Source organism: Bos grunniens, chromosome 4, assembly GCF_055505025.1.
Source record: "Bos grunniens cultivar Pamir isolate PY7600 chromosome 4, Bosgru_T2T1.0, whole genome shotgun sequence".
Classification (NCBI taxonomy): domain Eukaryota; kingdom Metazoa; phylum Chordata; class Mammalia; order Artiodactyla; family Bovidae; genus Bos; species Bos grunniens.
In genome coordinates, this window is record NC_141168.1 from 55,607,849 (window position 1) to 55,635,540 (window position 27,692).

A 27,692-nucleotide genomic window follows, 5' to 3' on the forward strand; every position below is an offset into this window, starting at 1 on the left:
GGAGGAATATTGGGTGTTTAAGAAAACAAATGCTTCTTCAACCCTTCAAAACCTTCCGTTTACACATGGACATCATGAACTAAAACTTGAATGCAATTTTTAGGCTGAGATGAATAATATGTAATAATTCCACAAGAACTCCACATTTGATTAGAAATTTAGTAATCCTTTTATAAATGAGGATGTACAGAGGATATGTGATATCCAAATCTACCCCATTTGTGAAAACTAAATCTCAAATCAAACCAATCATTTGAATGTTACCACCTACTTGCCATGTGGGACATTTCAAAAAGTCATATAATAGAAAATTTATCATCGACTTCTTGCCATTTTAGCTCACCTGGTTTCATCAATGTACACAGATTCAAGCACGGAGGCTGCATATTCCAAATTCTTCTTGAGATCTACCACTGAAGCCTCCCCTCTCTCTAACTGTTTGACCAAAGATCGTAACCTGGAGGTGGGGGAAGAGACATGATTCAATTAGAATAGAAGAAACAAAAAATAATCCTACAATTAGAGTGAACAGTTTATAGCCATTAAATGTTTTTATTTATCCCAATATATATGAAAAGAAAATACAAATCTAATGATGAAACCATTATTTCTGAAAGAAGCAAGTTATAAAATAAATTCACACTTTTTTTTTCCCCACTATGAAATCAGGAACAAAAATGTTCTCATCTACCAGGACTGACCTTGCCCCTCAGTTTCTAACTACCTTTCATCTTTCTAACAGTTTCCTAAATTATCAATAATTTTGCTTCTTTTCTGATTTTAATTCTTTTTGGTCCTAATTGGAAAGAGTAAAGCATGACCAGCAACATCACCAAACACTGCTTCAGTTGAAGGTACTTTGTTCAGCTGTGACCATAGAGAACAGCAGTCTCATGGCCCACAGGCGTTCCAAGACAGGCAATGAGACTTAGAGCACCAAAATCACCACAGAGGGCTGCAGAAGGAATACAAGAAGGCAAACTCTTTTACTAGACAGGAAGAATTACTCTGGTGGTGCTGTGGTGGTGGTTTAGTCGCTAAGTCATGTCCGACTCTTGCAACCCCATGGACAGAGAAGCCTGCCAGGCTACAGTCCATGGGATTCTCTAGGCAAGAATACTGGAGTGGGTTGCCATTTCCTTCTCCAAGAATTACTCTAGGAGCAGATAAATACCCTAGTTTTGTTTTTTAAAGGAGTATGGATGATAAACTGAGGTACTGAGGACAAGACCTTTCCCACTGCTCTTCAAGAATTCCCTGGAGTAGGAAATGACAACCCATTCCAGTATTCTTGCCTAGAGAATTCCATGGACAGAGGAGCCTGGTGGGCTACAGTCCATGCAATCCCAAAGAGTCAGACACAACTGAGCATGCACAAGTTCCAGACGGTGTAAGAGAAACAATAAACTCTCCTCTTACTTATATGAACATCATCCCCACAGAGACAGACTTCCTACATATGAGAACAATAAAATGCCAACAGATTATCAAAGACCAGAAACTGGGAACACTGTACATATTGCAGAGATTTGGAGATTGCACAACTCTTCAGGCTGTTTGACAGCCAGCAAACAACGTCACTTTGAGGACAAGATTGAGTTTGAATGTATTTGGACTTCCCAGACGGCACTGGTACTAAAGAATCAGCCCACCAATGCAGGAGACCCAAGAGATGCAGGTTTGATGCCTGGGTCGTGAAGATCCCCTGGAGTAGGAAATGGCAGCCTATGGTTTTTCCGGTAGTAATGTACGGATATGAGAGCTGGACCATAAAGAAGGCTGAGCGCCAAAGAATTGATGTTTTTGAACTGTGGTGCTGGAGAAGATTCTTGAGAGTCCCTTGGACTGCAAAGAGATCAGACCAATCCCAAGGGAAATCAACCCTGTATATTCATTAGAAGGATTGATGATCAAGCTGAAGCTCCAATACTTTGGCCAACTGATGTGAAGAGCTGACTCATTATAAAAGACCCTGATGCTAGGAAAAATTGAAGGAAGGAGAAGGGAACAACAGAGGATGAGATGGTTGGATGGTATCACCAACTCAATGGACGTAAGTTTGAGCAAACTCTGATAGTGAAGGACAAGGAAGCCTGGTGTGCTGTAATTCATGAGGTCAAAAAGAGTCAGACACAACTTGGCGACTAAAGAACAACAACAATGCTTGCTAATTATAACCATCATGTTATATATAGATGTCCAGATTTTATTTATTATATAACTGGAAGTCTGTACTCTTTGACTAACACCCCCCATTTACCACTGCTTATTTTAGAAGGCATTTGTTATCATTATTGCCATTGTTGTTATTCAGTGGCCTTGGTCATCACAGATAACCACAGGAGAGTCATCCTATCAGGATACTTAAGATTATTATCAAGTATCCATTTCCCAAGGCCATTTCCACTTTTTTGACTTCAAAATATTCTCAGGCTTGCATTCATAAAGGCAGGACAGGTCAACTTCTCCACAAGGCATAAACTACTCCCCTCCAGATCTACATGAAAATGATAAACAATCATGAAGGAGGAAAAGCTCAGGATCAACCTTATAAAGTAGACAAGAGGGTAAGCCATACAAAAGAAATTTCCAGGAATTTCAGTGATGTAAAATACAAAAGAAATTAGATGGAGGGTAATGGCTAGCTGACTTGTGAATCTCCATCATGCAAAAGGGAAATATGCAAAGGAAATAAGCAGAGGCCTCTGCACTCTTGGAGGTGAGAGTCAGCCTATGGATCCCATTAGCAGCATTAGGAAGTGTTCTGGTTTCCCAGGCAGCCCAAGACAGGGAGCTGGCATGGAAGGGTGTACCAGTCACTCACACACACTGGACAGCCAGCCTGCCAAAGAATGGGGAGACCGCAGAAGCAAGCCCTGAGAACTGTTCCAAATAAGGAATGGAAGCTCTTTAGCAAAAAATGTTCCTGGCTAAGTCTGCCTCTAATTCTGACTCTCACTTCAGAAGCCAAACTACCCAATAGGCTGTGTGGACTCTCCACTGGCAAAGTAAAATGAGGGTAAATGTAAGCTTTCTAAAAACTTTCTCCCTTAATTTAGGGCTTAAAGATTCTACCAGGGTTTGATATGAATTTCAAATAGGACCCATCGCAGTTCTCAAAACCTAAGAGAAGACAAAACACAAAAAATTATGAGGGAACATATAAGATGAATAGAAGTAAGAACCAGATGATTCTCTCTTCCTACAAAAGGACGTCCCTAAGAAACAAACAGAAGCAGCTTTAATCAAATAAGTTTTCCTAGAGTGAGGAAAAACCTTTAAAGCAGATGAAAAGGGATCAAATAAAACCAGAAAAAAATCCAACATATTCTGTTGTCATTTTTTATCTCTGAAAATTAAAAAAGAAAACATTAAGAAAAATATATTACTTACAAAGTAACAAAAATTCAAGCTAGCCATAGACTTCCACCATGCCCAATATCAGAAACCAATTTAATAACAATACCAGTTTTGGAGAATAATACAGCAAAATTCAAGATATCTAGATATACCTATGGGTTTCCCTGGTGGCTCAGTGGTAGAGAATTGCCTGCCAACTCAGGAGACACAGGAGACATAGTTTCAATCCCTGGTCTGGGAAGATTCCCTGGAGAAAGAAATGGCAACCTACTCCAGTATTCTTGCCTAGAGAACTCTATGGACAGAAAAGCCTAGTGGGCTACAGTCCATGAGGTCACAAAGAGTTGTCATGACTTAGCGACTAAACACCAACAAATATTTACCTATATTTAGTATAATTGTCATGTATATATGAAGCCAACAAATATATTCTCAGGTGTGGACAAGCTCAAAATTTCATCATTCATATGCTTTTACAGAAAACAAAAACAAATACTCTAAGGCAAACTCTGGGATAGTGACCTTTCAAGGAGGATAGATTTGTGGGTCTCCAATTAAATGGATTCTTGATTTATGACTTAAATGTAACAAAGCCAACCTTGACAAAATGGACAAGTAGTTTAAAAACATTAAAAAGGAGTGGCAGGTGAAATATAATGCTCATTATACAAAGACAACTACACGTGAAAACGACTGACCCTTCTTTTCTAGATAAGTTCCTATTCATAGTATAAATGCTTCCTGTGTCACTTTTATGAACTAAAAATTAATTATAATCAGTCAAAAACAATTGAAATTACTAAGAACACTATATGGAATATCATTTTATATCCATTCTTAATAATTCCCAATCCAGGGAAAGTACAGTATTGGGAGAATTAAGTCATGAAAGTACAGTATTGTGGATCAAGTCGTGAAGAGCTGTACATCAATCTGCAATATGTAGTCCAGGACCCCAGGCCAGACCCGGGGTGGTGCTCCCACTCAGCAGTTCAGATCAGCAGCACTGAAAATCATCTCCCCAGAAAGCCCCAGGCATCATGTCACAACGAGCAGAAAATCAGCAGCATAGGGCTTCAACTAGATGTAGTCACCAGTAGAGCTGGACAGACACTGAACACAGCCACACCTATGTATCCAGCGTAAGCCAACCAGTGTGACCTGCTGGATTACAACCCAGTAATCCAGCCTTACTCAACAGAGAGCTGTAAACAGAAGCAAACCCCTAGCCCAGTGGCTTCTACAAACCCAGAGAAGAAATGACACAAAATAAAGTATCTTCAAAGGGTGGGAGGGAGGTTGGAGGGAGCTTCAAGAGGGAGGGGACATGTGTAAACCTATGGCTGATTCATGCTGATGTATGGCAGAAACCAATACTACCTTGTAAAGCAATTATCTTCCACTTAAAAATAAAACAAGGGTATCTTCAAGATGCCTAAGACTTACTAGAAATTCATATTCACTCCATCTCTCTAGATGAGATGAGTGAAAGGTCCACCAACACTCTGGCAGACATGAAGGCAATCTATGCCAACACACCCATGGTGTTATGGAAAACACCCAGAGACATTCACCTCTTTTTATTCAAGGACAACTAACCAGGAAAAAAAAAAATTCCAAAAAGATTCAGCAATTAAAAAAAAAAGTAGAGAATCATCTTCAAATTGCAGAGAAAGGACTCACTTTTGAAAAGAAAAATTCACTACTGAAAACACACGTAAATTTTAGAGAGCATCTGCTTTGTGTTCAATAAAATTCAAGAAAACAGATCTGAGAAACAAAGGTGAAGGCTGAAATCACAGGTAATAAAAGTGGACATACTGAGAGAAGATGTAGTTAAAAAGAATGAAATCCGACAACAAAAAGACTAAGAATTGAAAAAAAATAGTGACCAACTTTCTATATACCCAGCTCCTATTCGGACTAGGACCTGTCACAGGTGTAAGTTACAGCTTTCCCTGTCCACATAGCTGCTGGCTTCCTGCTTTATGCAGCTGCCACACAAATGGAAAGACCTGGTAGCTCAGTCAGTAAAGAATCTGCCTGCAGTGCAGGAGACCCGGCTTGGATCCCTGAGCCGGGAAGATCCCCTGGAGAAGGAAACAGCAAACACTCCAGTGTTCTTGCCTGGAAAATCCCATGGACAGAGGAGCCTGGCGGGTGACAGTCCAGTGGGTTGCAAGAGTTAGACGTGACTTAGTGACTAAACCATCCACACAAACCCTAGGAAATTCCAGATCCCTATTTTCAAATATTGTTGGGCTTTAGGGGAGCACTCAGGTGGGTGATGCTTCACTGGCCCCACAGTCCGCCCTCTTCTCTAATCCTTTATACTTCTTAGAACATTCTGCCTTGACCCCCACCCCACTCTGCCACCTACAGGCTACCTGTTGGTGAAATTGCTGCTTTGTGAGCAGACTTTCAAATTAGCTCTTTTACCACTAGTCATGAACTGGTCTCAAAAACTGAAAAATGTCTTAAGGTTTCTGGGAATATGGAGGCACCCTTACCTATTTTTCATCATAGTACAGGTTTACCCTAAAGCTCAATCCATCTTAAGAGTTGTCTGAAAACAGCCAAAATCCTTCATACCCATACTACAAACAATTTTTGTGAGACTTGGAGAGACTAGTTAAGCAGAAAGGCTCAGGTGCCTTCTTTTTTTTTCCCAGTAAAGTCTGTCTGGATGTTTTTCCATTTAATTCATTTTACCTAAAAGTCCAGTGTTCCCAAGGACAGGTCCCATGGTAAGCTGTAGTACAGCTAGTTTTCTAATACTATTCAAAAGGATTTTTGGTCCAGGAACCTAAAGGAAGGGAGGGAGGGAGGGAGGGAGAAGGGAAATGTAAAGCAATAAGAATAATAAAGTTTCTCTTTTGAGTGAATGTTCATAGTTTCCAGCACCCCATCCATTTCTGTCACTGTGGCTGCCAGATAATAGTTCCAGTATAGAAGCGCAACACCATTTTAGGAATAGCTCACACTTTCAAACTTTGGCTAGATGCCTTTCTCGTTAAGTGCACGTGTGTGTGTGTGTGTTCACTCATGTCCTACTCTTTGTGAACCCCTGGACTATAGCCTGCTGGGCTCTTCTGTCCATGGGATTTCCCAGGCAAGAATACCAGAATGGATTGCCATTTCCTCCTCCAGGGGAGCTTCCCAACTGAGGGATTGAACACGCATCTCCTGCATTGGCAGGCAGGTTCTTTACTGCTGAACCATCAGGGAAGCAGCCTTTCTCTTAAGATAGTGTATAATTTCATTGTGGATGAGCCTCTGCCATCTTTACATGAGTCTTCCATTTCTCCACATAAACACTTTGCTTTCTCTAAGCTTCTCTGCTGCAAGGCATATGATGAAACGTTACATCCCTTCGGCTCCCAGTACCCTCAGGTCCAGTGCAAGTCCTGGATGAACACTTGGAGACCATGTCATTATTTGGATTACAGAAAACTTTTGGAAGAGAGACACTAAATGAGGCAAGACCTGCTCACTGTATTTTGGAACGTGGAAGGCAAGTGGAAAAGACAAAGTCTCTTTTCTTTTCCCACAAAGATAATTTCTAGGACCAACAAAGTTGACTTTATTAGGAAGCAACTTTTTGACTCAACTGTATAACTTAGACAAGCACCCTAAAATGGACTTGGCACAATTCCCTATCCAAGTGAGGTCTGCAAAACCCTTCAACACTAGGCTTCAAGAGCACATACATTTATTGAGCTTTAAATGCTGCTAGAATGAAATCAGAAAAACACAAGCAAAAATAGACTGGAATAAGAAGCCATGAAACATGCTTTCTTCTATCTGTCCATTCTGTCCAAGGTTATTCTCCCTGAGAATGGATAAGCAGTCCTAAAATGCCAGTGTAGCCTACAAAGGCTGTTGTCTCAGACAGGCTTTGTTTAGTTTGAAAGAATGTCAAAAGGAACTGGATCCTTTACAGCACTTCCCGTCCATGCCCCAGTGAATCATGAGCCCTAAAACTTCATTTGAATAATAAAAAAAACCACCATCTCAGTTCATCACATCCATGTATTTGCAAACCAAAGGCGTCTCTGTGTACTTTCCACACACCTGTTTCCTCTATGTCACTCCCATTCCTGCCACTTAGCTAAATGCCATAGAAAGCAAACTGAAACAACTCCTCCAAATGGGATTGCAGGCTCATGCTTTAATGTCATCCAATGATACCATTTGAATATTTTTCTGGATATCTGTTTGTTTCCATAATTAACATTGTGGTCCTTGAAACATCCCTTCAGCCTTGTCTGGGTGCTCTCTGAATGCAGGTACTGTGATAGGCTCCAGGAGTACAAAGTGGGAATATGCACTGCCTTCTCTCAACTAGGGAAGACAGACAACTAATCAGAACTCACCCCACAAGTACAGCAAGCGTGATGGCAGCATGAGACAGGGGTGCTAAGAAAGCACACAGGAGAGGAATCGCCAAGTCACAAGGCCCTCTCTAGAGGAGGGGATATCAGAGCTGAATCAAGGCCAGATAGACATCAGCCAGGCCAGCAAGATGGAATGGAGAAACTGGTGGACTGGGAAGATAGTGATACATTCAAGGAATCCCAATGTGGTTGGAACTCAGGGGACAAGAAGAGATAAAACTTTAGAAGACAGTGGAAGTCAGACCCTGGTGGACTTAGCAGACCAAGCTAAAGAAATTTCATTTTCTCCTGGAGACAATGGGGAGCCTTTGGAGAAATTTTAAGTGGGATGGGAGTGGCATGATAAGATTGGCATTTTAGAAAGATCAATCTAGCAGATGAGTAGAAGACCATAGGGACTCAGTGAGTAGGAAAATTATATATATTTTTGTTGTAATTAGGCTTGTCTGGTACCCTGAACATATATGAATATTATCTCTCATGTGACAGCACTCTGCTTAGGGTGTTGCATGACCAAGGTGGCAGTACGGATCATTGCTTCTAATAATTTCTGGGAAATGGCTTGTTTTAGGCGTACGGTTTCCTGATTTAGCTGACCTCCAAACCAAAACAAAGAATCGGTTCAGTTCAGTCACTCAGTCGTGTCTAACTCTTTGCGACCCCATGGATTGCAGCATGCCAGGCTTCCCTGTCCATCACCAACTCCTGGAGCTTGCTCAAACTCATGTCCATCGAGTCACCAACAAAAATAAAACTGGCAAAAATAGCCCAGTTATGTAAATTTTACCTACTGTCAATGCCATAAATAAAAAATGCTTTTATGGTTCTCAATTACACATACTTGAGGCAGACATACAAAGAGATTTAAGTCAATTATCGGGGTCTAATTATCGTTTCACTGAAGAAAACAAAATTGGTACGTAGGTTCATATCTGTATTTTTTCATGCCTCTCTTATAATCTACTAACTAATAAAAATAATTGTAAGGTTATAGAAGATTTTACATCATATCATTCATAAAACTGACATAATTGAACATATACCGAACACTATACCCAGCTGCAAAATAAAACATTCTCTTCAAGCACACATGTAAAGTCATCAAAACTGACATTATGCTGGGTAACAGCAGAAGCCTCAGCAAGTTGCAGCTAATTGAAATCATACAGATAATGTTCTATGACAACAGTGGAACTCAGCTTGAAATCAGTAGCAAAAAAAAATGTCTAGATATACTCCAAAAGCTTGAAAATCTATGAAGAAACTTCTAAATAATCAAAGATTAAATCAGAATATAATTTTAAACGCTAATAAAAATATGATTCATCAAAACCTGTATTACTCAAGTAAAGTACTACTTAGAGGGAAATGTATAGACCTTATGTGGACATATGAGAAAAGGAAAAAATCTGAAAATAAGTGACTTCACTATCCACCTCAAGAAATTTTAAAAAGAAAAAATAAATTCAAATAAAGTAAAAGCAAAACTTCAGTAGAAACAAACTTAAAAACAGAAATAATCAATAGAAACATCTTTTTTTGATAAAGATAGCAAAAAATAAACACAAAAGCAAAACTTTAGTAGGAAAAAAAACTTAATAACAGGGATAATCAACAAAAGCTATATTTTTGAAATCTTAATTAAAGGTCACACAAGACTGATCAAGAGAAAACAAAAGGCACAAGTAGACAACATCAAAAACAACATCCTACAAATCTGTAATAAAAGGATATCACAAGTACTTTCCTGCAGATACATTTAAAATTTTAGATAAAAAGGGAAAATTACATGAAAATTTATCAAAACTGACAGAAGAAAGGATAAAATATGAATATTTCTATACTTAGCAAAGAAACTGAATCCATAGTTTACTGTTTCCCACAAACAAAACTACAGTGCTAAATCTCTTTATCAATGAATTCATCTAAACATTCGAAGAGGAACTGACACAGTCTTTCAGAGAAAAGCAAAAGCAGAAACATATTCCAACTCATTTTATGGGGCCAACATACTCTTGATTCCAAAACCAAACAGGGACATCATAGGAAAAGAATTACAAGACAGTTTCTCTTATGAACATAGATGCAAACATCCTAAATGAAATTTTAACAAATTAAATCCAGTGATAGAAAAGAAAGCAAACAGTAAGAATCCAAGCAAACTTACAAGAATCCAAGGTTGATTTAACACTTTAAATCAATGAATAAACGTTATTCACTATTTTAACAGGAATAAGAGAGAAAAATCATATGATCATCATAAAAGACTTAGAGAAAGCATGTAAGTGATAAATATCTCAGCAAAGGAATGAACGTGAATTTCCAATACTGGGTCTTTAAAACAGAAATGATATAGCAAAGAATCATACACAATCCTGAAACATGGAAAACTTTCCTATTGAATTAGCTCTAATACTACTACTTCTCTTCAAGATTGTATGAGAATTTTTCACCAGTTTAATAAGAAAAAAGAATGGATAAAAGATATGAGGACTTGAAAGAAAAAATAAAACTGTCACTACAGATGAAATAATACTTAAGATAGGATACCTAAAATAATTCACAAATAAATTATTAAAATCAAAAGGTGAATTAAGCAAGATAACTAGAAAAACAGCAATAAACAATTAGAACATGGTACTATCTACAAAAGCATCAACATAAAAAGTATCTAAAAACAAATCCTTCAACATATAAAAAAGTACCCTACGAAAACTGTAAGATATTATTGTATGTGTGTACGTGTTCAGTCATTCTTTACGACTCCGTGGATTATAGCCCACAAGGCTCTTCATCCATGGGATTTTCCAGGCAAGAACACTGAAGTGGGTTGCATTTCCTTCTCCAGGGGAAGATATATTGAGAGAAATTTAAATGGCCTAAATAAACATAAGGATAGTATATGTTCATAAATTATAAACTCAATGTTTTAGAAATATGAATTTTGCCTAAATTTACCTATGGAGTCAATGTTATCCCAACAAATTCATCACAGGTCATTTGATGTAAATTGACAGATTGATTTTAAAATTTATTTGGAAACGCAAACAACCAAATATGCCAAATATGGTTTTGATTATAAAGAACAAACCTGAAGGACTTATATTACCAAATATCAAGATTAATTATAAAGCATTTAATCTGGGCCTGTACCCTTGACCACCTCACTATTCTAGCCCTCTCCTCTCAACATCCAGCTGGCATATGTAAGGATTGACACACATGCTTTGATAGTAACATAAATACAACGTAAGGAGGCAAAGAAATCTGCTGCAAGAAAAATTTAAAAACTAAATATAAATACTTTTCTGATTATCCTACTCTATGTGTGATTTTTCTATCCCATTAGCATAGATCCATTCTTCAGATGTCCACTCAAGAAAACACTACAAACTCTCCTGGTCACTGTGGGTTTTCTAATGAATATTTGCATTCCTTTTGCTTTCATGAGGCTATGCCATGGAGTAGTCCTGCGTATTCTGCCTTCTCCTAGTTACTTTTCAACCAAGTAAATCTCCCTTCAGGATGCATGGGTGTGAGACTGAGTGAGTGAGTATGTGTGCACGCCATGGAATCTGTGAACACCAGGCAAAAAGCACTGCTGGTTGAAGAGAAGCCTCATATTTTCACTTCCAGAAGTATTACGACCCAGGGTTTAAGTCTCAGTCCCTTTAGAGTTGATATCAACTTTATTACTTTGCAGTTCTCGCAGTAACACAACACAGTAATTTAGAAAGGAGTTCTCCCCACTGTCATTTTTGGTCTTCTGAAGAACTGCTGCTGCTGCTGCTAAGTCGCATCAGTCGTGTCCGACTCTGTGCGACCCCACAGACGGCACCCAACAGGCTCCTCCGTCCCTGGGATTCTCCAGGCAAGAATACTGGAGTGGGTTGCCATTTCCTTCTCCATCTAAAGAACTAGTTCCAGTTTATCCCTTACTTGTTTTTACCATCACCCAGCTCACATATTTTTTTAAAAGGAAACAGTGTAAAAAAACCTGCAGTCTGACTCTAGGTTGGCAGAGATTATTGGAAAAGCATGTTAATATATGAACCCACTCTTTTGGTCATTGTTTTTCAGGAAAAAGAAATAAAAGAAAAGCTGTGAATAAGCATCATTCAGAATTGACCACAGGCCATGCTGCAGACTGTGGAGGGAAAAGTAGATGAAATACTGCCAGGCTGCCAAAAGGTAAGTTCCAGAAGCCATTTTTCATTTGCAGCTATTCATGTGGAAAGAATTACCATCCCTTTCCTCTGCTGATAAACATTCCACTTCAAAAACATCTGTTTCAATAGACTAAAAAAATGAGAAGAACTAAAAACATCTTTGAATGGTGGTAATGAGAGAAAGAAGATGAGCAGAAATGGGAAGGAAGCTTGCAGGAACATTCAGGAAGATTGGAACAACACAGAGACATGTTCCTCTGCATCTTAAGAGTCAACCCAACTCCATGGCTCCCTCACTTGCCTTTCCTGAATTCAGTCCCTTACTCAATCTGAGTTGCATTGTGTTGGTATGATTATCAGAAAAGCTAAAGCTCACTCACCCAGCAAACTCACAGGAATCTGACCATGCCCAAAACACAGTTTTAGTTAAATGCATCTAAGACTACTTATTCCCTCACTTTTTTCTTGTAATAGTGTAAATGTGTGTGTCTGTTAATCGCTCAGTTATGTCCGACTCTTTGTGACGCCATGGATTGAAGCCTACCAGGCTCTTCTGCCCATGGGATCTCCTAGGCAAGAATACTGGAATGGGTAGCCACTTCCCTCTCCAGAGGATCTTCCTGACCCAGGGATCAAAACTGAGGCTCCTGCATTGAAGGTGGATTCTTTACTGTCTGAGCCACCACGGAAGCCCAATAATAGAAATAGTATCAAGTTAAACATAAAATCTACAAAGAATGGTTAAAGAGATGCTGAATTAGCACAGTTCTCTTCCTTAAAATTAATTTCCAGGAGAATTATAGAAATAAAAAACAAAACTCAAAGAAAACTGTGAGAAACTCCTCAGGTCACTTAAGGACACTGCTTTGAACGTGTGAGGGCCGGGCAGTGTGTGTCCATGCAATAGGACAGAAGGCAGCCCCACCAGACCTGGGAGGAAATGGCAAGAAAGGAAGTGTTAGTCTGCTATTGTTTCCCTCCCCTCCTTGGCCTCCAGATCCGCAGTGGCCATCCCCACACCCCTGGTGACTCAGAACTCTGAAGGTCAAGAGATCCCGGAGAGTTAAATCAGGATTGTGGGCCCAATGATGGCTCCACTAAGTTCCACCTAAGTTTCCAAGATTGCCATAGAAGGAAAAAGAAGATGGAAGGACATGTGTGAGAGGCTGGATTGGAACTCATCACCTAAATATGGTAATAGAACCTATTTACAGAGATAAATATATTTATATATCAGCATATATAAATACAATTGCTTTATATATGTGTTTATACAATTGCTTTTGTACTGTACCATTATACAATTACTTTGTGTGTGTGTATACATATATGTGTGTGTGTGTGTGTGTGTGTGTATATATATATATATATATATATATATATATATATATGCATAAACTTGCCATGGCCCAGAATCCAGTCACATGGCCACATCTTTCCTAAAAAGAAGGTGGGAGATGTAGTCCAGGTGAATGCCCTGGAGGATGAGAAAGCAGGTTGGGTGGAGAGCCAGCCCATCTCCGCCACAGCTAGAAAATAGAGTCCTGTCACCCATGCTTGTCATTCCTTTTAAGCCTTTTGTTTCTACTCTGCTGAGATGATTACATGAAATACTGTATGTTAAAATGACTTGTTAACTTTATAATCCATTGAACTGAGAGACATAATTAGCCTGACTATGAGGTAACCTCCCAGTTATTCTAATAAAACTGAGACTGTTCTCAAGGGAATGATCCTGAATAACAAAAGCCAGTTCCCAAAGGTTAAATACTATATGATTCCATTAATATAAAACTTCTTGAAATGACAGAATTATGACATGAAGGACAGGTTAGCGGTTGCCAGGGTTTAGAGGGAGAGGAATGTAGAATGAAGATGCTTGTAAAAAAGAGTCTTGTCATGATGGCATAATTCTGTGCCTTGAGTGTAATAATGGATGCACAAATCTACACACAGAATAAAATTGCATAAAACTAAACACACGCACAGAGGAGTACAATGAAACTGGGGGACGCTGAAGAAGGTTGGTGTATTGTGCTAATGTTAACATCCTGGTTGTACCATGGTTTTGCAACACGTTGCCACTAGGGAAAACTGCACAAAGGGTGCATGGAAGTCTCTCTGTTACTGTTCCTTGTGTGAATCTACAGTTATCTCCAAATAAAAAGCTTAATTTAAAAAAAGAGACACAGTCCTCCAGCTCATGCAATATTGAGGTGGATATCAATATCAGGTCCAAGGCTGCACTTGAGTTGCCTTTATCCTGCAGGTTTCATAAGGGCCTCCCTGTTCATGTGACACATTTAGGGTCTGTCTCCCAGATCCTCCCCTTTGGCCTCTCCTGTATCGTGGGAGAGAGACATTCACAGGTGAGCTGTTCACCATCTCTGATGGCTTTGGAGAGGACCCAAGGAGGGCTTACCTCCAGGGATGCCTGAAGCTTGGTGAGAAACAGAGACAGACTCAAGATTTCATGCTAGAGGTGTTCAGGAACAACTGAGGAAACTGAGACGCCAGCAAGTGGTCAGCACACAAATAAGATGAGGGAGGCAGAACCCCAGGGACTCAACTAAGGGGTCACTGATTCCACCTTTGCTGGCCACAATCCCTTGGGCCCTCTGAAGTGTGGGGCCCTCTCCTTTCTTGCATTTTCTTTCCCTCTTTCAGTTCATCCTCAGAAGCTTGTTTTATTCTGAGGTTAATTTTACTACCCCGAGGGGCCATGAAAGAAAGAAAGAAAGTGAAGTCACTCAGTCGTGTCTGACTCTTTGTGACCCCATGGACTGTAGCCCACTAGGCTCCTCCATCTACTCCTACTCCTACTAGGCAGGAGTACTGGAGTGGGTTGCCATTTCCTTCTCCAGGGGATCTTCCCAACCCAGGGATTGAACCCTGGTCTCCCACATTGCAGGTAGATGAGTTGCCGTCTAAGCCACCAGGGAGTGGCCATGAAGGGCTTGTAAAGGAGGAAGCTCCAAGCCAGGCCTGAGGCTTGATGCAGTAGGGTAAGTTGGCGTGTGAAAGAACCTGCGCCTGTGGTGCCTGCATGTGATTATGTTGCACTGTATAGTTGTTTCCAATCAAATAGGAAAACAATTTGCACATTCCTAACTTTTGACATTTGTTTTCAAGCAAATTGCCACTCAATTTCCTGCAAACCATAAATCCCTTTGCAATATTTTGGGAGTAGGGGGCAGGTATGGGCAGGTATGGATCTGTAGTGTTTGTTATTATCATTATTATCATACACTGTCAGTCTGCTCTAGCAAATTCTAATAACTGAATGTGTCCAAAGCAGAAATTTCATTATTTTGCTACACATTATAAGAAGAAAAAGAGCTCAGGAGACTTTTTATTCAGACATTATTATCTCACTCACCAGCACTGCCTCCATGTCTTTGCATATTAAGGCTCGAACTTGTTTTATTTTCCTTTTATTAAAATAGCACCCATCTTCTTGCCTGTCCCTACACCTAACACCCCCCTACACCTAACATTCCCCCACCCCACCCCTGCAGTTAGAAAAAACACAAGCTTGACTAGCTCAGGTAACTGAATAAGGTAAATGCTAATAATACAGGACCCAACTCCCATAAATATTTAGGAACCAAAGTCATCCCCTATTATCTATTTTCTGTCAGAAGCTTCAAGAAGAGTTGATTTACAAAGGAATTAGCAGTAATCATAGCAAATGCCAATGGATCAATATGGATAAAGCACTCTGCTTGCCCCAAGTAAACTATTCCTCACTGTTCATGATGGTAATTTTTATGGTTTAAAAATTTTTCTAATTCTTTGGAGTTTTCCCCTCAGGAGCAGTGTGAGCCTCTACTGAACTAGAACTTCCTCATTTAGCATTTTTAAAGCCTCCTAAATCTCGGCACATACTCTGTAAGATTTTTTTTAACAACACTTGAACCTATGTGGTATCGTAATATGTCCTATTTATTGAATGTAAAAAAAATAAGGACTTTTTTTTTCAGAAGAGCTTTAGACTTTGTCTCAGGGACTAGAAAGAAGAAGAAACAGTTCCACTGAATGATTCTCTATTAAAGGAAAAAGAGACACCAAGACAGCACGTAACGTTCAATACTTGATATCGACTCTTTAGAAGCATCCGGGAGATCTGCAAAATGTTGAGGAAGGAGGATTGCGTTCAAGCCTATGCTGTCAAATGTTTCTAAAGGAGTTTTCCTTTCTCTCTACCAGGCTACCAACACAAACAACTGGGGCTCAGTGATATCTCTGGCCTGGCATCACAGCAGAGAGGGCACCTGCTCTGTCCACTGCCCAGCAAAGCCTACGGCCACACAGAGTAAGTGTGACCCCTGATTACGAGCCTCCCAGTGGAGTCTGAGAAGCGGCTGAGCTCAGTCCCTCACTGGTGTGAAACGAGAACAACATGAGCATCTTTATCAGAGTTGGGACTGGTCTTCAAATTTACAGTCAAACATAATGAGATTCAGTGAACAGCCCTGGCTACTTCTGTGAGTCCCTTTGGTTCTGGGCTATTTACTCCTGCCCTCCATGGACCAGGGGTGGACGTCTCCCTTCCCTTGTTCTCTTAGTCCCCACACCCTCCCATTTCCCTGAACGCCATTCCAAAGACATCACTGGAATAGGAAGTGACACGCTAAAACTCATGACCTCCGTGATCCACCTACTAGACTTCCCTTACCTAAAACCTTAGTTCCTCCTAGTGTGGGGATTTCTACCACCTGAATTCACTGCATGGAACAGAAAAGAGTATTTTGTGTTGTCATTTCCTGTTTTGTGTCCCCATCCCTGTGGTCACAATAGCCATTCCCACCATGATGAGACCCCAGAGAGCAGTGAAAAGAGGAGTCTGGGTAAAGAAGATTCTGTGAAGCGAGTAGGTCCTGGACCAGGGCTCTGAGAGGGGAGTATCAGTGGGGACAGCGAAAGCTGAGAGCTGAGGCATTCAGCCCAACTTTCTGTTTTAGACTCAGCAAGGAGACGACCTCTGAGGTCACTCCTGGGACACCCTCACATCAACCCAGGATGGCACCATCAGAGTAAAAGCAGCTACTGTATGACTGTTTAGACAGAGGGAAGCTACAGTTCAGATCCCTCAAGTCTCTCTTAGCTCCTGAGCAGGGAGGAGGAGGGTGTAAGGGTCCCCCATGCCTTCAAGCAGGACGAGGGCAGCAGCTGCGAGTGCTGACTGGGAGAGCTACCAGTGGTGCCACCATGACTTAGCACCCCAAGGGCATCCCCCCAAGCCAGGGACTGGGTGGGAGTTACAGCCAGACCTCAGTAGGGCCACAGTGTCACAGGAGCTCAGCAGAGCCAAAAGGGTGGGGAAGGACACAATCAAAGACCTTGGCCAGAGATGTCACCAAGACCTTCAGTGACCAAGTGGACAAGAGACACCAGAGGATAACACAAGAACACATGGACCTGTGCTGCTTGGGACAGCAGTAGGGAGAAGAATAAGGAAATCTGAAAGTCTTAATTATTTAAATTTTTCAAAAAGTGAGTTACCTAAAAAGATTGCTTCAATTATTAAATTGGTTGTAATTTCATAGGTTAGATTATAATTAGTTTCTCTCTTCCACCCTTACCACCCTGTTTTCTCAATCTCACTCTCCCTCTTTCTCTCTTACACACATACACACACACACACCATCCCATTACAGACTCCAGACCCAGGACGTGGGGCTTAGGAAGATCAGAAGCCTCAGTTTTACACTGCACATCTCCACTGCCCTGTGAATGAATGGCTAGGCCTGCTACATTCACAGCATTGAGCAACCCCTCAGTGGCATACAGATTACTAAGGCACTCACACCTGGTATGGGAGACAAATGCAAAACAACCAGAACTTGCTATGGCAAATCCAGTGGCAGAAATATAATCAAATATTATTCTAACACAGAGAAGAGGGAAACTACTGATCACGGTAGGACAAGGCTGCAACATGCAGGTGAGATTCAATGGTTTAACAAATACTTCATGGGTTCTCATAGTATTTCTGCTACTAGGCTGACTCCATGCATCTTGAGAATACAGTCTGGTAGGGAAGGCAAACACAGACAGATACATTCCACACAAGAGAGTACGTCTTAAATAGACTGCATCGGGTATCATGGAAGAACCCACAAAGTTTGAACTTATTGGCTTTAACTTTGAAAGAACACCAAGGAAAACAAAGTAGAATACAATCAGTGCCAAAGCGTAATGGACCTTCTACTCCCCACCAAGGAGTAACGAGTTTGTTAAAAGAGATATTACAAGGAGGGGTGGATGTGAGGGGGAAGATACATGATTATTTCCCAGGGATTTCCTGAACTTATTCCCTTCAGATTTGGGAATATAATAGCTTTGTTCCCACTGAGGGAGGAGGGAAATATTAGTCAAATACATTGCTCATGTCTCCCTAGAATATAAACAGAGTATCTGCCAGCCAACAGCCCTTCTCACCTTCCAGAGAAGGTGGAAGAACAATAAACATAAACTTACAGGGAGCAGGGAGGCAGGCAAGGAGGGCACCACCCTCCTTGATGCTGCCACTCAAGACAGCATCTTATGGGCACTGGTAGTTATTGCCTCCGGAGAAAGCAATGGCACCCCACTCCAGTACTCTTGCCTGGAAAATCCCATGGACGGAGGAGCCTGGTGGGCTACAGTCCATGGGGTCACTAAGAGTCGGACACGACTGAGTGACTTCACTTTCACTTTTTACTTTCATGCATTGGAGAAGGAAATGGCAACCCACTCCAGTGTTCTTGCCTGGAGAATCCCAGGGACGGGGGAGCCTGGTGGGCTGCTGTCTATGGGGTTGCACAGAGTTGGACACAACTGAAGTGACTTAGCAGCAGCAGCAGCAGCAGTCATTGTCTCAAACAGAGAAGAATGTAAGGGGAGAAAAGAAAAAAGATGATTTAAAAAATATTAATTTCCTTCACCCCAAAATGTAGTCTGAAGGAACGGAGGGATTTCAAAAATGACAGAAACATGAGTAAATATGGCAGTTCCTATAGTGATTTTTGGCTTTTTAACTCTACCTGAATCTCAACCTATGCATGCTAAGTTGCTTCAGTCAAGTTCGACTCTTGTGACCCTATGGACTGTAGCCCACCAGGCTCCTCTGTTCACGGGATTCTCCAGGCAAGAATGCTGGAGTGGGTTGCCATGCCCTCACCCAAGGGATCTTCCCATGAATCTCAATAGTAAAGAGCAAATGTGGCATACAGTTCAGTTTAGTTCAGTCACTCAGTCGTGTCTGACTCTTTGTGACCCCATGAACCGCAGCACGCCAGGCTTCCTTGTTCATCACCAACTCCCAAAGTCCACCCAAACCCATGTCCATTGTGTCAGTGATGCCATCCAACCATCTCATCCTCCATCCTCCTCCTCTCCTCCTGCCCTCAATCATTCCCAGCACCAGGGTCTTTTCAAATGAGTCAGCTCTTCACATCAGGTAGCCAAAGTATTGGAGTTTCAGCTCCAATATCAGTCCTTCCAATAAATACCCAGGACTGATCTCCTTTAGGATGGCCTGGTTGGATCTCCTTGCAGTCCAAGGGATCCTCAAGAGTCTTTTCCAACACCACAGTTCAAAAGCATCAATTCTTTGGTTCTCAGCTTTCTTTATACTCCAACTCTCATATCCATACATGACCACTGGAAAAACCATAGCCTTGACTAGACGGACCTTTGTTGGCAAAGTAATATCTCTGTTTTTTGAATATGCTGTCTAGGTTGGTCATAACTTTCCTTCCAAGGAGCAGGCATCTGTTAATTTCATGGCTGCAATCACAATCTGTAATGATTTTGGAGCCCAGAAAAATAAAGTCAGCCACTGCTTCTACTGTTTCCCCATCTATTTGCCATGAAGTGATGGGACCAGATGCCATGATCTTCGTTTTCTGAATGTTGAGCTTTAAGCCAACTTTTTCACTCTCCTCTTTCACTTTCATCAAGAGGCTTTTTAGTTCCTCTTCACTTTCTGCCATAAGGGTGGTGTCATCTGCATATCTGAGGTTATTGATATTTCTCCCGGCAACATTGATTGCAGCTTGTACTTCATCCAACCCAGCGTTTCTCATGATTTACTCTGCATATAAGTTAAATAAGCAGGGTGACAACATACAACTCAGTATCAAAAAAAAAACACCTCAATTTTTAACATGGGCAGAAAACTTAATAGATGTTTTTCCAAAGAGGAAAAGCAGATGGGTAACAGGCACATAAAAAGATGCTCAATATCATTAATCACCAGGGCAATGTGAATCAAAACCACAATGAGATGTCTCACATCTGCAAGAATGGCTATCATTAAAGCATATACAAATAACAAATGCTGGTAAGGATGTGGAGAAAAGGGAATCCTCATGTACTGTTGGTGGGAATGTAAGTTGGTGCAGCCACTGTGGAAAACAGAATGGAGGCTTTTAAAAAAAGCAAAAATAGAACTACATATGACTGCAATTGCACTCCGGGGTATATACACCCCCCAAAAACAAAAACACTAATTCGAAAAGATATAGGCACTACAATGTTCATAGCAGCATTATTTACAATTGCAAAGACTTGGAAGTAACTGAAGTGTCCACCAACAGATGAGTGGATAAAGAAGAGGGATTTTCATACATACAGTGGAATACTACTCAGCCGTAAAAAAAAAAAAAAAAACACAAGATTTTGCCATTTCCAGCAACATGGATGTTCTTAGAGGGCATCATGCTTGTGACTTAGACAAACGCTGTATGATGTCAAGTATATGTGCATCTAAACTTAAAAAGAACTGTAAATATAAGACAGTATAATCAGTCTCACAGATTCAGAGAACAAAACGTTGGCACAAGTGGTGGTGGCGGGAGAAAATACAGGGGTAGAAGAGTGGAAGGCACAAACGACTCATCATAAAACAGGCTCAAGGACGTTTTATACAACCTGGAGAATACAGCCAATATTTTGTAATAACTGTAAATGGAGAGTAATCTTTAAAATTGTATAAAAAGTTTTTTTTTTTTTTAAAAAAGAGCAAATGTTGGACAGAAATAAGCTGAGAGTGATTCTCTCTACTGGTCATTTCAAACTGTTTACATATCACTGGGGCAAAACCATAGCATCATTTCATAGATATAAATACAAAAAGTGGTTCACTGGAGAAGGGAATGTCAAACCACTTCAGTATTTCTGCCTTGAGAACCCCATGAAAAGTATGAAAATGCAAAAAGATAGGACATTGAAAGATGAATTTCCCAGGTCAGTAGGTGCCCGATATGCTACTGGAGATGAGTGGAGAAATAACTCCAGAAAGAATGACGAGATGGAGCCAAAGCAAAAACAACACCCAGATGTGGATGTGACTGGTGATGGAAGCAATGTCCGATGCTGTAAAGAGCAATATTGCACAGGAGCCTGGAATGTTAGGTCCATGAATCAAGGCAAATTGGAAGTGATCAAACAGGAGATGGCAAGAGTGAACGTCAACATTTTAGGAATCAGCCAACTAAGATGGACTGGAATGGGTGAATCTAACTCAGATGATCATTATATCTACTACTGTGAGCAAGAATTCTTTAGAGAAGAAATGGAGTAGCCACCATAGTCAACAAAAGAGTCTGAAAAACAGCAGTTGGATTCAATCTCAAAAACGACAGAATGATCTCTGTTCATTTCCAAGGCAAACCATTCAGTATCATGGTAATCCAAGTCTATGCCCCGACCAGTAATGCTAAAGAAGCTGAAGTTGAACGGTTCTGTGAAGACCTACAAGACCTTCTAGAATTAACACCCCTCCAAAAAAAAAAAGATGTCCTTTGCAACATAGGGGATTGGAATGTAAAAGTAGGAAATTAAGAAACACCTGGAGGAACAGGCAAATTTGCCCTTGGAGTACAGAATGAAGCAGGGCAAAGGCTAAAAGAGTTCTGCCAAGAGAATGCACTGGTCATAGCAAACACCCTCTTCCAAAAACACAAGAGAAGACTACACATGGACATCACCAGATGGTCAACACCGAAATCAGATTGATTCTATTCTTTGTAGCCAAAGATGGAGAAGCTCTATACAGTCAGCAAAAACAAGACTGGGAGCTGACTGTGGCTCAGATCGTGAACTCCTTATTGCCAAATTAAGACTTACATTGAAGAAAGTAGGGAAAACCACTAGACCATTCAGGTATGACCTAAATCAAATCCCTAACGATTACACAGTGGAAGTGAGGAATAGATTTAAGGGACTAGATCTGATAGACAGAGTGCCTGATTAACTATGGATGGAGGTTTGTGATGTTGTAAAGGAGACAGGGATCAAGACCATCCCCAAAGAAAAGAAATGAAAAAAAGCAAAATGGCTGTCTGAGGAGGCCTTACAAATAAAGCTAGGTAAAGAAGAGAAGCCAAAGCAAAGGAGAAAAGGAAAGATATAAGTATCTGAATGCAGAGTTCCTAAGAATAGCAAGGAGAGAAAAAAAAGCCTTCCTCAGTGATCAGTGCAAAGAAATAGAGGAAAACAAAAGAATGGGAAAGACTAGAGAGCTCTTTAAAAAATTAGAGATACCAAGGGTACATTTCATGCAAAGATGGGCTCAATAAAGGACAGAAATGGTATGGACCTAACAGAAGCAGAAGATATTAAGAAGAGATGGCAAGAATACACAGAACTGTACAAAAAAGATCTTCACAACCAAGATAATCATGATGGTGTGATCAGTCACCTAGAGCCAGGCATCCTGGAATGTGAAGTCAAGTGGCCCTTACAAAGCATCACTATGAACAAAGCTAGTGGAGGTGATGGAACTCCAATTGAGCTATTTCGAATCCTGAAAATTATGCTGTGAAAGTGCTGCACTCAGTATGCCGCCAAATTTGGAAAACTCAGCAGTGGCCACAGGACTGGAAAAGGTCAGTTTTCATTCCAATCCCTATGAAACTCAATGCCAAAGAATGCTCAAACTACCGCACAATTGCACTCATCTCACACGCTAGTAAAGTAATGCTCAAAATTCTCCAAGCCAGGCTTTAACAATATGTGAACTGTGAAATTCCAGATGTTCAAGCTGGATTTAGAAAAGTCAGAGGAACCAGAGATCAAAATGCCAACACCCGCTGGATCATCGAAAAAGCAAGAGTTCCAGAAAAACATCTCTTTCTGCTTTATTGACTATGCCAAAGCCTTTGACTGTGTGGATCACAATACACTGTGGAAAATTCTGAAAGATGTGGGAATACCAGACCACCTGACCTGCCTCTTGAGAAATCTATATGTAGGATAGGAAACAACAGTTAGAACTGCACATGGAACAACAGACTGGTTCCAAATAGGAAAAGGAGTACGTCAAGGCTGTATATTGCCACCGTGTTTATTTAACTTATATGTAGAGTACATCATGAGAAACCCTGGGCTGGATGAAGCACAAGAGGGAATCAAGATTTCCGGAAGAAATATCAATAACTTCAGATATGCAGATGACACCACCCTTATGGCAGAAAGGGAAGAAAAACTAAAGGTCCTCTTGATGAAAGTGAAAGAGGAGAGTGAAAAAGTTGGCTTAAAGTTCAACATTCAGAAAACGAAGATCATGGCATCTGGTCCCATCACTTCATGGCAAATAGATGGAGAAACAGTGGAAACAGTGGCAGATTCTATTTGGGGGGCCTCAAAATCACTGCAGGTGGTGACTGCAGCATGAAATTAAAAGATGCTTACTTCCTGAAGAAAAGTTATAACCAACCTAGACAGCATATTAAAAAAGCAGAGACATTACTTTGCCAACAAAGGTCCGTCTAGTCAAGGCTATGGCTTTTCCAGTAGTCATGTATGGATGTGAGAGTTGGAGTATAAAGAAAGCTGAGAACCAAAGAATTGATGCTTTTGAACTGTGGTGTTGGAGAAGACTCTTGAGAGTCCCTTGGACTGCAAGGAGATCAAACCTGTCAGTCCTAAAGGAGATCAGTCCTGAATATTCATCGTAAGGACTGATGTTGGAGCTGAAACTCCAATACTTAGGCCACCTGATGTGAAGAGCTGGCTCATTGGAAAAGACCCTGATGCTGGGGAAGATTGAGGGCAGGAGGAGAAGGGGACGACAGAGGATGAGATGGTTCGATGGCATCATTGACTCAGTGGACATGGGTTTGGGTGGACTCTGGGAGTTGGTGATGGACAGGGAGGCCTGGCATGCTGCCGTTCATGGGGTCACAAAGAGTTGGACATGACTGAACGAGTGAACTGAACTGAACTGAATCATCATCTAAGTTAAAAATGTGGTAAAAAACTATGCTGAATTTTTTGGAAATTATTCTCATATATTAAGTGAATATAGTTACTATAAACTAGATACTATGCAAGACACTGTAGAGAACAGAGGAATCTAACATGGACCTTGGTCTCATACAGCTCACAGTCTAATGGTGTGAGTTCACTACAAGATACCAAATGACTTCTTCCATTTAATTTAATAAACATTTGAAGACTGTTAATGTACTGTACATTGTTCTAAACCCAAGGAGACAAAAGCAAACAGGTCACAAATTGACAATGTTCATTTGGTTTCAATAAGAGACAACAACAAATAAGAGACAACATTTCTATTTTCATAGATTAAGTATGATCACTAAAATATATAATGAGGTATCAGTAGACCTAGACTTTGCTATCTTGACTGCCTGGAAAAAAATCGAATTAAGATAAAATGTTATGCCATCTATTTTTTTTTTATTAGAGATGAAAATTTCTATTTGCCTTTTTTTTTTCAAAATTATTCTACCCATGGATGTGTAAAATAACTTCCCTCTACATTTTAAAAGACCCTGATGCTGGGAAAAATAGAAGGCAAGAGGAGAAGGGGACAACAGAGGATGAGATAGTTGGAAAGCATCACTGACTCAATGGACATGAGTTTGAGCAAGCTCCAGGAGATGGTAAAGGACAGGGAAACCTGATGTGCTGCAGTCCAAGGGGTCGCAAAGAGTCAGATACGACTGAGCAATTGAACAACAACAACATTTTAGAGCCAGTAAAAAATTTGCCACTTCAACCAGACAGTCACAACTATACAACTTAATGTGGATGAATTCCTTATTTTAAAGCCTTTGTGGTTGATCACAGTGGACATTAGGTACATTATGAATAATAAGTGTGAAAACAAACATTTTACTTTAAGTACATCTTCCTCTTGGGTGTAAATTGAATACAAATTGGGTCACTATCAGTTTCTTTCAAAATCTTCATATCTTTGGAGTCATTATCTAACTATAAGCGTCTCTTCTTTATGTTAAATATTCTCAAGTCATTTCTTCACAAATATCACATTTAACACCTTTAATCATCTCACTCAATCTTACACAAATCTTCCAGTTTCTTCAGGCTCTTTTCAAAGTGCTAGTATCATGAGGTTCTAATTAGTTATTATCTCTCAAATGTCAACTTGTCTTAATAATTCCTAAGAGCATATTAACTTTTTTAAAAATTTTATTTTATTTTTAAACTTTACAATATTGTATTGGTTCTGCCATATATTGAAATGAATCCACCACAGGCATACACATGTTCCCCATCCTGAACCCTCCTCCCTCCCCATACCATCCCTCTGGGTCATCCCAGTGCACCAGCCCCAAGCATCCAGTATCGTGCATCGAACCTGGACTGGAAACTCGTTTCATATATGATATTATACATATTTCAATGCCATTCTCCCAAATCATCTCACCCTCTCCCTCTCCCACAGAGTCCAAAAGACTGTTCTATGCATCAGTGTCTCTTTCGCTGTCTCGTATACAGGGTTATTGTTACCATCATTCTAAATTCCATATATATGCGTTAGTATACTGTATTGGTGTTTTTCTTTCTGGCTTACTTCACTCTGTATAATAGGCTCCAGTTTCATCCACCTCATTAGAACTGATTCAAACGTATTCTTTTTAATGGCTAATACTCCATTGTGTATATGTACCACTGCTTTCTTATCCATTCATCTGCTGATGGACATCTAGGTTGCTTCCATGTCCTGGCTATTATAAACAGTGCTGTGATGAGCACTGGGGTACACGTGTCTCTTTCCCTTCTGGTTTCCTCAGTGTGTATGCCCAGCAGTGGGATTGCTGGATCATAAGGCAGTTCTATTTCCAGTTTTTTAAGGAATCTCCACACTGTTCTCCATAGTGGCTGTACTAGTTTGCATTCCCACCAACAGTGTAAGAGGGTTCCCTTTTCTCCACATCCTCTCCAGCATTTATTACTTGTAGACTTTTGGATCGCAGCCATTCTGACTGGTGTGAAATGGTACCGCATAGTGGTTTTGATTTGCATTTCTCTGATAATGAGTGATGTTGAGCATCTTTTCATGTGTTTGTTAGCCATCTGTATGTCTTCTTTGGAGAAATGTCTATTTAGTTCTTTGGCCCATTTTTTGATTGGGTCATTTATTTTTCTGGAGTTGAGCTGTAGAAGTTGCTTGTATATTTTTGAGATTAGTTGCTTGTCAGTTGCTTCATTTGCTATTATTTTCTCCCATTCTGAAGGCTGTCTTTTCACCTTGCTTATAGTTTCCTTTGTTGTGCAGAAGCTTTTAAGTTTAATTAGGTCCCATTTGTTTATTTTTGCTTTTATTTCCAATATTCTGGGAGGTAGGTCATAGAGGATCCTGCTGTGATGTATGTCGGAGAGTGTTTTGCCTATGTTCTCCTCTAGGAGTTTTATAGTTTCTGGTCTTAACGTTTAGATCTTTAATCCATTTTGAGTTTATTTTTGTGTATGGTGTTAGAAAGTGGTCTAGTTTCATTCTTTTACAAGTGGTTGACCAGTTTTCCCAGCACCACTTGTTAAAGAGATTGTCTTTCATCCATTGTATATTCTTGCCTCCTTTGTCAAAGATAAGGTGTCCATATGTGCATGGATTTATCTCTGGGCTTTCTATTTTGTTCCGTTGATCTCTATTTCTGTCTTTGTGCCAGTACCATACTGTCTTGATGACTGTGGCTTTGTAATAGAGCCTGAAGTCAGGCAGGTTGATTCCTCCAGTTCCATTCTTCTTTCTCAAGATAGCTTTGGCTATTCAAGGTTTTTCTTATTTCCATACAAATTGTGAAATTATTTGTTCTAGCTCTGTGAAGAATACCGTTGGTAGCTTGATAGGGATTGCATTGAATCTATAAATTGCTTTGGGTAGTGTACTCTTTTTCACTATATTGATTCTTCCAATCCATGAACATGGTATATTTCTCCATCTATTAGTGTCCTCTTTGATTTCTTTCACCAGTGTTTTATAGTTTTCTATATATAGGTCTTTAGTTTCTTTAGGTAGATATATTCCTAAGTATTTTATTTTTTCCGTTGCAATGGTGAATGGAATTGTTTCCTTAATTTCTCTTTCTGTTTTCTCATTATTAGTGTATAGGAATGCAAGGGATTTCTATGTGTTGATTTTATATCCTGCAACTTTACTATAATCATTGATTAGCTCTAGTAACTTTCTGGTGGAGTCTTTAGGGTTTTCTATGTAGAGGATCATGTCATCTGCAAACAGTGAGAGTTTTACTTCTTCTTTTCCAATTTGGATTCCTTTTATTTCTTTTTCTGCTCTGATTGCTGTGGCCAAAACTTCCAAAACTATGTTGAATAGTAATGGTGAAAGTGGGCACCCTTGTCTTGTTCCTGACTTTAGAGGAAATGCTTTCAATTTTTCACCATTGAGGATAATGTTTGCTGTTCCTTCTATTCCTGCTTTCTGGAGAGTTTTTATCATAAATGGATGTTGAATTTTGTCAAAGGCTTTCTCTGCATCTATTGAGAT

General features: G+C 40.2%; 1 protein-coding gene across 15 annotated transcripts in view; it reads right to left on the minus strand.

The window, feature by feature from the left end:
• Positions 1-27,692, minus strand: part of PDE1C (phosphodiesterase 1C) — a 642,269-nt gene that overhangs the window by 124,989 nt on the left and 489,588 nt on the right. For all 15 annotated transcript variants that reach the window (XM_086396479.1, XM_086396463.1, XM_086396468.1 and 12 more), the window contains one exon: positions 344-457. In XM_086396479.1, the coding sequence (XP_086252605.1) occupies positions 344-457 (114 nt within the window). The remainder of the gene's footprint in view (positions 1-343; positions 458-27,692) is intronic.